The 12461-nt window shown below is 42.6% G+C and overlaps 1 protein-coding gene across 6 annotated transcripts in view; it reads right to left on the minus strand.

Annotated features, from left to right (window-relative positions):
- Positions 1–510: 510 nt before the first annotated feature.
- Positions 511–12461, minus strand: part of LOC118509369 — a 32195-nt gene continuing 20244 nt past the window's right edge. For all 6 annotated transcript variants that reach the window (XM_036049900.1, XM_036049895.1, XM_036049896.1 and 3 more), the window contains 3 exons: positions 9819–10124; positions 8227–8643; positions 511–5892 (listed from right to left, as the gene is read on the minus strand). In XM_036049900.1, the coding sequence (XP_035905793.1) occupies positions 4974–5892; positions 8227–8643; positions 9819–10124 (1642 nt within the window). In that variant the 3' untranslated portion in view covers positions 511–4973. The remainder of the gene's footprint in view (positions 5893–8226; positions 8644–9818; positions 10125–12461) is intronic.

Raw genomic sequence — 12461 nt, forward strand, 5'->3', positions numbered from 1 at the left:
TGCATCGCCTCGGACGCCTCTGGTGGGTGAGTGTTTGAGTGAGATATTTGCGTTAGCCGTTATGGTTCGGGTTGTTTTTTTTCTCTTCTCAAGTGATGACTTATATTTTTATTGACTCGCGTAAAAGCAGCAAATGAGGGCATAATGTGTGTGTGGTGCTTTTTGAATATTAAAAACACTGGTAAACTGTTGGTGAACTGGTAAAAAAAATGTTTATAATATGTGGGATGCTTACCAAACATGTGTTTTTTTTTTATAGATAGCATCATAAAGATATTATTTTGTGCAAAAAAAGGTTAAAAAACCACAACCCATCATGACCTACCAAGCGTCTCCGTTGTCAATGAAGTACCAGGCGTCTCCATCGACAGTGTAGTACCAGACGTCTCCATTGAAAAAGCTGTTACCAAACACATGGCGCTGCTGTAAAAATATAAAATATGCTATAAAAGACTCAAACAATATTTTTGAATGAAGTTTAATAGCATAATAAAATGAAACACCCGCATGTGTACATCAAAACCACATTTATTTACTGTTTTTGTGTTTTCCATAGGCAACAGATGCTTCTCCACCGTGTATTTTTTTTTACTGTGTAAGTCAATCAATATCAGTTTTCCGTATACAAACGCTAGAACAGTGTTCGGGAGTATAATAACTATTACGTTTAACAATTTTCCACGTTTGACGCTACGGTCGATGCTTCCCGCCGTGTGTGTGCGCTTTTCGGGCTTTGTTCTTTTCCACCACTAAACTAATTGCCCTACGTACTTGTGCAGAGCTGGAAAATGGAGTCTACTCTACGATAGGTAACACGTTTCGGGGCAGTTTAAAATACGCAACAAAATAAAATCTAAAAGTGTTAAAAATGAGTCCAATTTGGTGGGGTGGATTTTCTTTCTTTTTCCTCTTCTTGATAGCTTCAAGTTTCCAGCTCTGCGTCTCGGTGTGTGTGTGTGTGCATGGGGCATTCACTAATCCACTACTCAACTGCATGACCACACGCAAACGTTTCGCCCTGTCCGAAAAGCTCGTAACAAACAACATATACTTGAAGCTCCTCTGTGTTGGCTACGCTCGGGGCAGTTAATTTGATTTTCCACTCGACATCGGGGGATCGGGTTTTTTTTCTCCAAGCTCAGCACCCATTTTTCTTGGACTCAAATAGTTTTTGGGCTACCGGGGGGGTTCGATATTTTTCTCTCTTTTTCTGTAGTACACTTTCAAATAAATAGACATTCAGCTACACTTTCTCGTTTCAGTTTTCCGATAAAGTTTCTCTTTGTTTATTTGCGTGTTATGGATTTGTGTGCAGTATTTGAGCGCCACCCGAGGCGAACGAGTTTCTGTTATTGATCGGGATTCGGATCGTGTTTGGTAGTGTAACGTGCAGCTGCTCGCTCTCTCCCTGTTTCTAATAGACCGTGTGTGTATGTGTGAAAGCTCATTCAATGCATATTTTCTAGAGTGTTTCTAGTGATAGACAGCAGACTATGGTAACTGACGGTCCAACCCATTAACCGGGCGTAAATAAACGCTTTCTGTTGCCTTTTTCCCGTAGCCCTTTTGATCAATTCTTTTATTCCTTCGTTGAACTTTACTTAAGCTGCTGTAAATATCTTTTCCTACTACCTCGGAAATCAGCGTACCGGTGTGACATCGAAACGGAAGTAGTTATTAAACGTTCCCCATTGGCCGCAGGGCCAAACTAAGGAACGAAGAAGGCAGGTGTGCACATTCCTATACAGTAGAAGCTAACGGTTTGTTAAATCGTTTCCTTTTTTCCCCCTTTTACGCTATACACTACTTATCACTACGAAGAAACGATGACTGTGAAGCCCAAAACCCAAAGGTAAAGAATACAAATCAAACTAACACTCACTTGTACGTGTACATCGAGTTTACTTTAACGATCTCCTTCTAATCAATTCCCACGCACACCTCACATTTTAGCCAATGCCATCAAACGTCACTGGCAAGCGGCGCGTCGACATCATGTGATTATATCCTTATTTTTACTTTTCCCGAATTCTCCCCAAAACATGTCGGTTAGGCGTGTGTGTTCTTCGCACTTCGGTTGCGTTGTGTGGGTTTGGAGGATTGTTTTTCCGTTTTACCAGGAAACCACCAGAACTCGGGATACTTTTCCTAACCCAAAAAAGTGTGTGGGTTAGTTTATGCCCGAGCCAATTTGCACACACGCTCGACCCATATGAAAGTTTTCGCTTTGTTTTGGCTTACTTTCTCGCTTGCCGCAAGTTTTTCTTTGAAACTTTTTCTGGGTTTTTCGTGGAAGTTTTCTTTTTGGCGTCCGGAGTCTTCTTTCTTGGAAACCCGCATTTGACATTGGCTTGCGATTGACCTCCCCACCAGGGTTTCGTTCCTGGTCCTGTTTCGTTTCGTGGTGTTTATTTCGCCTCCTTTCTTTCTGTTTTGCTGCTTGAGCGTAAACATTCGTTAGATATTGAGTTTAGCGCTGGTTTTTTGGTGGTCGTTTTTTTCACTTCTCTTACTTCATTGTGGAGCTGTTGTCGGGTTCGATCCCACGGTACAAATTCAACCGTAGCCAGCTTGGCTAGAGATACCAATTTCGATTACACTTCATGCTGGTGCGGTTTTACCCAATCGTATCGGTTGTGGCTCGATAGCTTTGAAGTGAAATTTCGTGCTGGGTGGCATTGTTTCGTTTTTCAGATGGTTAGTGAGAGCGCTGGTGTAAAGGAACGATGCGGTTTTGCATAACACTTGATACCTAGGTTAGAAATTTAGAAAAAAGCACGCTGGTGCTAGTGCGAAGTGATGGGTTTTTTTTTGCTTCAAATAATTGACTTTGGTGAGTGCTCCTTTGGGAAAATGGAATTTAGATTCGACCCAAGGAAGGAAAAAATTATTCAAATAATAGCTAGAGAAAAAATAACTAAAATAACTCTTTTTCCTACAATCATCTAAACCGAAACGAGAGATTGAATTTCTAGTTTTTGCACTGAAATATGATAGCTAAGCATCAGTCCCTCAGGACAAGCAAACGATGATGGGTAGCTCTTCTGCTAACCACACAAATTAACTCACTTACCAAATGGGTGACCTCGGTGGTTTGAAAGTTTGACAAAAGCTACTACGTCGTATAACCCAACTGGACGGGAAAGTTCACGCACGAGTGATCTGTCCCAACGGAACATATTAAAACTTTTGCCTAGGAGCTTTGTTTGAGCGAGAGAATGAGAGCGAAAGGCAGTCGCTATCATTATTTCCATCTGCCGGGAAATATTTTTTATCATCCTTTGGTCGTTAGTTAGAAGAAGCTTTAGGGACAAAAAAAAACCCTTAACGGTAGCAAAAGCTTGACCTCGATTTGACCAAACACCGTGAAACTATTGTATGCTTTCGATACGAACCGGTAGATATGGTGGTTGTAAGTTAGTTAGTTGTTTCCCGCCCATAAATCTTGACCAAAATCGCTTCACATCCGTACCGGCATTCATGGTCAGCATTTCAAACTGTCTTGAACAAATCGGGAAGATTTTCCTTTTGCTTCACCTTCGGACCACGATAAGACCGTCGCACATGATGGATGATTCATGACGAACAAAGAAAAGCGTTCGAAACTTTACCAAAAGCTTCTGTCGCTGTTATCACAAAGCACTTTCGTCATTGGCACTATGTCAAGCGTGATGCTGGTGATTGGAATAGCACAACTGTTTGGTGGTTGTGATGAGATGGTGCATTTGCGGGGTTCGGTTTGAGTTATAGCAGATGGAGAAGTTTTTGTCGGTAACGTTAGTGTCATTATGAGCTTGAACTAGTTAGTCAGAACCGGTTTCATATCATTCCAAAATATCTTGTTGTTTCTTTGGATTGAACTACAATCTTTAACTCAATTCTTTGACTAGGTGTTACCCGTAGCTGTACAATGAGCCAGGTATAGCTCTGCTAGAAATCAAACCATTTGCCAAACCGGGGCTCAAACGTGAGGGTATGTGGCACTCATCAAAAGCATACTTGAGTTCACTATATGTTCTACAGTGCTCCGTTTTTCTGGGACCGATAGTCCTTGTCATGATCGTCCATCTCATTCCTTGGCAAATTGACCACCTTGGAAACGCTTCTTCGAATGGAAGTTGAGGATTCGTACCACGTTAAATATACTGACCAGAGGAGTGCTCATTCAGGTTTAAAATTCAGGACATCATACATTAAATTGTAGTGAATAGCTTCTAGTAAACAAAAGACCCAGTTTACAACTGCATCTTTGGGCACATAATAGAAGCATAAATAATATCTACTTTTACCAGTACCTCCTAACAGATCATTACAACTGCCATCGTTGAGCAAAAAAAAAGTCATTTTACAAGAAAGTTTAAATCGATTTTACGCTCCAAGCTAACACAGCGAACCCGTTTGATGTGTCTCTAATCGCGAAAAATGGGTTCCCGGGGCACCAGCACCACCAAATTGAAATTCCAGGCACATCCTTTTACGTGTAATGGAAAAATGCACCACCAAAACGGCATCACTGTCAGCACAAGCATTCCATGTGTCACGAGAAAAAAGAAACCACGCTGCAGCACACAACCCTTGTAACTATCGACCAAAATAGGAAAACTGCTCCCGGCAACGAATCCATGATCTTGCTGGTTTCATTTTCTTACCTAACAACCCACCTCTAGGGAGTGCGCTCAGAAACATCCTGCTATGATGCAATTGACTCTATCGGGCACCCGACCCGACGGGACATCATCAGGGCTCCCTGTACTCCGCAGAGGGAGTAACTGCATTCGACAGAAATGAACGTTTTCCTTTTTTACTGACCTACCTCTTTAAGGTCTTTGGCTTCAGCGAACCGGATAAGGTAGCGTAAAGGCTGCTAACTGACGTTGAAAGCTACTTTTCAACACTTCGATCGAGTTCCGTTCGAAGGGGCAACCACTCGAACTCCCCGACCCCCGGTCAACCGCAATGCCGAGCCATTGGCTTTATTGTAAGTCTTTGCTCGTCGAGTCCTTTAGCGCAGCATCTTCCAAATCGTCGGCTATCGTCGAGTGGCTGTTAGTCACCATTTGTTCCCCTTCCACCGACCGCTCGTTGGTGTTTGTAATGGGGTTTTCTTCACCGGCACACTCATCCTGTTTTTCTGGTGCGTCCTTAATGTCGGACTCCTGCTGCGACGGTGCTTCCACTGCAGCACTATTGCTTACGGGCGCCGGCGATATATCCGCCACGACGCTAATCACGTTCGAGCCCATCTTCCGGTATTCACCCTCAATCGAGCCGGACGTTGCGAGATATGGCGTACCGTCGCTACCCTCGCCCGTCCCGTCCTGCGCTCCCGTTGGGCTGGTGGAAAATTTGCTAAAGTTTTTGCTGCGCCGCTCGTGTATGACCTCGATCGAATCGTAATGGTCGTCGTCGGCCGGACGCGTCCGATGCTGGAAATTGGGATAACGATTGTTTCCGGTCGCATTTCCGATGGCCGCACCGGACGCACCCGCACTAATTACATAGATCTGGTCGTACTCGTTGCTAAGCTTTTTACTCGCCACCTTTGGCTTTGGTTTGCGGAAGCTTTTGCTCGAGTTGCTCCGGTACAGGGGCTGCTGTCGGTTCGATTGTTGGCGCGTTGCCGCTGCCGGTTGTTCTCCTGGCGCATCCGAATCTTTCGAGCCGAGCACGAGCGTATCCGGCCGTAGGGGTGGATTTGCAACGGAAAGTGGTTCGGTGGATGTTGTTGGGGTGGGCTGATTTTTCTTACTCCCTTCTTCGTTGCCCTCTTCCCCGGGTTGCTCGTACTCGGGTGAACTTTCCTCCTCGGGTACGCACGGTTCCAGGCTCGATTGACAGGAAAGATTGCGCTGACTGATCGCCGCCGGTTCGGAGCAAATTGACAGTTGACTCCTGGTGAAAATGGAAAATCAAACGAAACAGAAGATGATTATTCACTTGCTCCACCATTCTGTTGGGGTCAGTCAAATAAAGGGGAAATGCTAAAGGACGCGAGTGAAACAAAGAGCACCCAAGAGTAGCTGGGAGAGTAATAATAATTCGGTCATTAGCATCGTTGCGTGACGGAACGGAATTTAGCGTGTCGTGTCGTGTGGACGAAGTGGAAATAGGAAGAAAAAAAAACATACAAAACCAAGACCACCATTGGTCAGTCGAAAAAAACAAAACCAACCGCCATTATTCAACGCAATCGAAAGCACGAGAGTACAAATGGACTTCACCGCTGTCAATCCTGTTGCGCGTCGCTTTTGAAGGGCTTCGTTGCGATCCTTTCGTTGCTATGGTGACCTCACGCTGGTGTTGGTCGGCAGGAAGCAATATAAATCTGAAAGTGATTTTGCTACCACTCTACAATGTGTTGGCAAGTTTCGGAGAGCCCCAAAGGTGCCGACGAAGACCACACAAAGCACACCAGAGCGAAAAAGGCAAAAAATGCCGGGTCAGTCAACTACGAAACTTGATTTCGGGCTCTGTTTGTCTTTTGCCCGAGCGCTGGAATGTTTTCCACGGTACGCATCTGGTGCGCTCGAGGGAGAGACGGGGGAAAGATGCGTGCCGAACAAAAACCAAACAAACCAAAACACATTGGGAACAAACCTAAATGTCAGGCTTGTAATCGATATGCCTGGAAAGAAAAATGCTAACCACAGTTTCGAAGACATTGAACTTAGCTGGAACCTGTTTTTGGGGCATGTGGCACGGGTAGAAAATCGAAAGCAAGGACTCTTTGTTTCGAAGGAAAAGGAGTAAGAGTAGGAAAAAGGAATTCGAAACAACGCAAGGTGGTTTCTATTTAAATGTTGGTGGTGCTGTTCAACAGATGATGACGGTGTGGTTGTTCTTTTAGATCCGTTGATAGCGATGACCTATGATTAGTACCATGCATGGTTGATGGGTTCACGTTCTATTAATTTTAGTACCCGGTTGCTGCGTTCATTGCTGTGAGGAAAATGGCCCCTCAAAAAAAAAAACTTTTTCTTCAAATTGATATTTTGATTACAGTTATTATAGCGGCAGTCAACTCACGAATTTGAAATTCTTCTCTCAAGTAATTGTGGTTAGATTACAAATTCACGTCAGTAAGCAGCCTCAAAAAGACTCGTTTCATTAGTTCAACAGTTTTTCTTGGACGTTTTCATGCCCTCAATTTCAAACGTAAAAGATGTTGATCATTTTTTTTACCTTTTTCACGGTTTTTTTTTTGTTCTGCTAAGAAAAAAATACTGTAGGAAAGTTAAGCACATAAAAGTACAGCAGCATCTGTTGATTGCAGATTGTATTCGCATTCTTAACAAAAATCTCAGACGAAAAATTTTAGAACAAAAAATGCAGGTAAGTATATGGTTAGTTAAGTACTGCCCTCAAACTGCTGCACCGACCGTATGAAATGATGTGCTACATTTGTAATATCATCTGGTAAAGTTGTCTCAAATGAGATATAGTTTGGAAATAAATTGATGATGGGATTTTGTTACGTGCTGCCGTTGAATAGAATTTTATTCCTCTTGTGACATCATCCTTGCTACTTTTTATGCATAGTCCAATATTTCTGGATTTTAATATTTTCAGAAATATAAGTACGATAATATTTATGATCGGGACGTGTTTAAGCACTGTTCCAGATGAAGTAAATCCTTTACAAGTAGAACTGGATTTTGTCTCACTTTCTCGCAACCGGCCCAGAATGAACTAGACGTTTTGTTTGTAAATTTAACAATGTTTGAAACATTTCCAGACAGTAGTATCAGTGATGATATTACTGAATTATTTCTTTGTAGTTATATCTATAAATTGCTCAGTTTATTGTAAGAGGTGTCAAATTCGACATAGTTCATTCATATAGGTTAATTTTCAATCAAAAGTGTCCAGAAATTTTTCAAACATAAGGTAGTTCTTGTCAGATTCTTTTAAATCCAAAAAATATTTATGAACGTATTCTATTTTCAAGAAGAACAGTCTTGCTGATTTTGTGCATTAATAAGTATTTAAAAATTAGTCAACACAATACTAAAATAATACAAAGTGAAAACACAAACAGAAACATATAAACAGGCACTCCGAAACTACCGAAACTATTGAACCCACATCCATTGGCGTCTATGGGCGGTAAAAATAAACTTCAACTAGCCAGCAAAAAAGCAATATCGAGCAAAATGGGACCACCGCACGAATGACACGTGCTACAGCTATATAAATAATACTACCACCACCACTACTTCCACCTACCTGCACTCCTTCTCGACCGACGGTGTCGAAATGGGTCCGAACGCTGTCTCCGTCGTGCCCTTGCGCGGTGGCGTCAGACCAAGCAGCAGCGATCGGTCCGGACTGTTGATTTCGATGGTGGATGCTGCCCCACGCGAATCGACACTTGGTGTTTTGGAGATGGTGGAGGCACGTCGGCTGCCACGGTTCAGCTTCGACGACACGGACGTGTTCGACACGGTCGAGGCACGTCGGCTGATGTGGCCATGTTTGGGGCTGCCCAGCGATTCGTCCTTCTCGATTTTGGTCTGGCGCGACAGAACGTGCCGGCGGGCGGTATCCGAACGCTTGTTGCGATCGCGCAGCTTGTGCACCGGGACGATCTCACCCCCGTACCCGTACTGCACTGAACCGTGCGAACCGGCTTGATTGAGTGTCCTAGCAATCGTCGTCATCGTCGTCGTCGAGTGACCAAAAAGAGAGAAACAAAACGAGAGACAGTAAGTTGATTGCATTTTTAATGACGAGTCAGCAGTTTTGCAAGCTTACAATAAGCCGTGAGTAATTGCAGAGTCTGATTGAATTTTGCAAACTTCCATTAGTTCTTTCTCAACTCGATTCGTATTCAAATTCGAATCGGTGAAGATTAGGCTCTTAAACAATTTTTTTTTTAAATGAATTTTGTTATTTTTTTGCAACGTTCATTGACACATTTCAATATTGAAGGTATTTTTTGAAATATTTGTATTCAGCACTCAGTCAGTCCCTAACAAAACAAGACGACCGTCTGTATCAATCAATTTTGGAAAAAATACAACCTATTGTATTCGCCTCCCAGTAGCTCAATTATGACTGCGCAGATCATCCTAATTAGGGTAGAACTACCTTATGGGGGCAGATCTTTAAAATGAAGGAAGAGTTACTTTGAGAAGACCGAGCTTCGAACTGGAGACAAAGCTGCTTTGTGAGGGCATGGCTTCAAAAGCAGGGAAGGGCTTCAAACAGGGGGCATAGTTTGAATGTAATGACTGAGATATCTAGTGAGAACTTACTTTTATTATTTAAGGAAAATCTACAAAGAGAGATACATTTTAAAAACAGAAGAGTGCACTGACACCTCTCATTTTATTGATGTGATCTCTCAGTGTAGTTCATGTGGTTACTGCCCTAGACAGACTGCACTTTAGTTATTATAATATTTTCCACAAATGCTATCATTTAAAATAATTAATTTGTTCTCACACTTCCTCTGTGGTCCAGTGAAAAAACGTAAACAATATTCCGGATGCCCTCTATATGTCAATGTACAAAACACTAAAGCACATCGAAGAGATTCTCAACAAGACATCAAAGATGATTGATTTAATAAAATAAAAAGGTTAGCAAATTCAATATATTTATATTTTTCATTGACTTTAAGGCCTAATAACATTATTTAAACGACCGAAAAGACATAACACAGACTTTTGGCTAATTATATTATTTCCTTACCGTCTGAAAGCTCCATCTAATTCAATATTTACTTCACAAGAGGCACGACACTGTAACTGCCTTTCTTATAAAACACTGCCACATCCTTCATTCTTAGTGTGTCCACCCCTATATCTACATACCTTGCCAACGGTTCCGGTTCATCGACCGACAGGGCGTGTCGGTGAAACTGTAGCATCCCCGGATGCAACAGCCCACTGGCAGCTGGGTCTCGCGTCGACCGCTGTACCATGCTGCTCACCCGCGTACCCCGATGGTGCCGATGATGGTGGCCACCGCCGGCCTCGGACCGAATGTTGGCGGGCGAGCCGGACGCAAGCAACGGTACGCTCAGCTTTTCGGCGTACAAATTGGGTACCGAACCGCTTCGCGATACACGCCGACTTTGGCTTTCGCTCGGTCGCCGATGGGGTGACGTTTTCGGTGTCCTGCCGAGAGAGAGAGAGTAAAAGTGTGACGGAAAAAGGAAAGAAAAGAGCGAAAGAAATGTTGATGATACAAAGTGTGAACCATGTAAGAAGCGCCGCACTAGTGTACGGGGCTTGGCGTAACGGCGAGTGAAACGATTCATCATAACGGCTCAACGGATAGTATATCCTTTCACGGGGTTTATTGGCCCGTGTTTCTGCGGTTCGTCCATATCTGTCTAGTGCCACCGTTTGGTGATGGCGTCGATGGGACCACCGCTCGAGTGTTTTATGATAAATGGTTACAGTAATTTTGTCGTTTTTTTTCCCTTCCCAAGCAGTTTTCTGACTCTAGTGACGGTTACGCGAGAACTTGAGCTGGTGGCTCGGGTGGCTTAGGGATGCTTATTTTGTTATTGCAGCCCGCATTATTATTATCATTATGATTAGCTGACATAAATTCACCTTTATTAGTCGACAGCTGGCGTTGAGGAGGAAAAGCTTTCTATTTGGTTAGGAACTAGTTTACTTAACGCTAAAATAAATAAATCAAACAGTTTTTATTATGAAGGCGTTTGCTGGAGTAGTTTTAAGTGGTTCTCACATGAATATAAATTATATTTATTTATGAGAGTACTTTATTGCCTTATTAAAGCATAAATTCGGTTCATATAATTTTTAGCAATTTATAACAACAATAGAACAATTTGCTACATCATTATAACCTTGAAAAGGTTCGACCCTTTCCCTGTCTGCTTCCACAAAGATTTTCTTGATTACAGCACATCGGCCGGTGCTTAATCAATGCAATCAAAAACTGTACCTTGCCCAATTTGCTTCATCCACTTAACACATGTGTGCGTTCGCTTGAAAGCAACTGACCGGAAATGGACAAACAAACCTCACCGGTTTGCATCATGGTCGGATGCTCACATGCTGCCGACGTTTATTGTGCAGTTTAATTGATGTTGAAAGAAAAACGAGGCTGCTGGGAAAATGTAGCTTTGTGTTGATTGTTCTGAAGCTATTCAGTGTAGGAATGCAGCAAGGAAACGATTTCTACCGGAAACTCCATCTTGCGAAATCATCATCCGGATCTCAAGCTTTGGGAATTGTTTGCTGCTGTGGTAATGAATATAAGCACACATACGCGCACACACACACACTAACCATCCTTTCTTCATCATCCTTCCGCACGTCGGAATGCCAGATGTAAGTCGAAGAAATTTAATTAACACCAAAAACCGGAAGCAACTGTCGCCAGTTGGCATTACAGTCCGGAGAGTCAACGTCATGTACGCAGAGATTGGGTTTAATTTCTTGCAACAGTGTAACGTGATTGTGCTTTCTTACACACTATACATTGCATTAAAAATAAATTGCATCCCAGGGAAATGTAGCGTTTATGGAGAACATGATTTCTTGGGTTTTCTTGTCACAATTTTCCAAACTGTATTCGAGGAGCTAGAAAAGTCATAAATACTCTTGAAAATATTTTAGTAAAAATAAAAAATCTGTTACTTAAATTAAATAACAAAATTTAGATTCTTTTCTACGATCTTTTGTATTCAAAAATATACAAAGAACTAAGAAGAAAGATTAAAAAAAACAAAATCGTTAGACAAAGTGTGCAATACAACAAATAGATAACCAAACAATAAAATAAACAAATGAAAAAGCGATAAAAATCTCTGGCTATCATTAAACTTCTTCAAAGTGTATCATCAAACAAATCAGAAAGAACAAACATCTTCCTTAAAAGACTTGCGATACAAAACCCCTCTCATCAAATGAAAGAAACATTAGCCCAACAACAGTCGAGACGACAAAACAGTATCACACGCCTGCTGCTAAACTGCTTCGCCAACATCCCCTTTTTGATTGGCTTTCCAGTAATCCAGCTTCGCATAACACGAAACAAAGTTTCCCTTCACGAGCAAACTGACGGCGAATGGTCCGGTTGGTCCATTCTTTGCCACCCAAGGAAAAGTGGCCCGGTAACCTGATTTCATTGTCGCCGCCATTGTCTTCGTTAGGGAGGAAGTCACAGCAGGGCAAGTTGGCACAGCAGTAAGGTGAAATAGCCAACCCTAGCAAAGCGTTAAGAAACACAGGGAAATTACTAGTTGGCGAGTACGGCAAAGCGGACCGTACCGTGTCTGGTACCCTCGGTTCTTGAAGCCCCTTGAACGAGAGCACAAATTACATTGCATGGCATCGTTCCGTGGAGCGTCGGTTGAAATCGGACCCAGCTCAACTCCAATAGGTGTATTGCATTCTCCCATAGAAAAGAACATGGAACACCGATTCTGCACTCAGTTTGTCCATTAACTGCTGAACGGTGAAATCGGTAAGCGT

This window comes from Anopheles stephensi, chromosome 3 (assembly GCF_013141755.1).
Source record: "Anopheles stephensi strain Indian chromosome 3, UCI_ANSTEP_V1.0, whole genome shotgun sequence".
Lineage (NCBI taxonomy): Eukaryota > Metazoa > Arthropoda > Insecta > Diptera > Culicidae > Anopheles > Anopheles stephensi.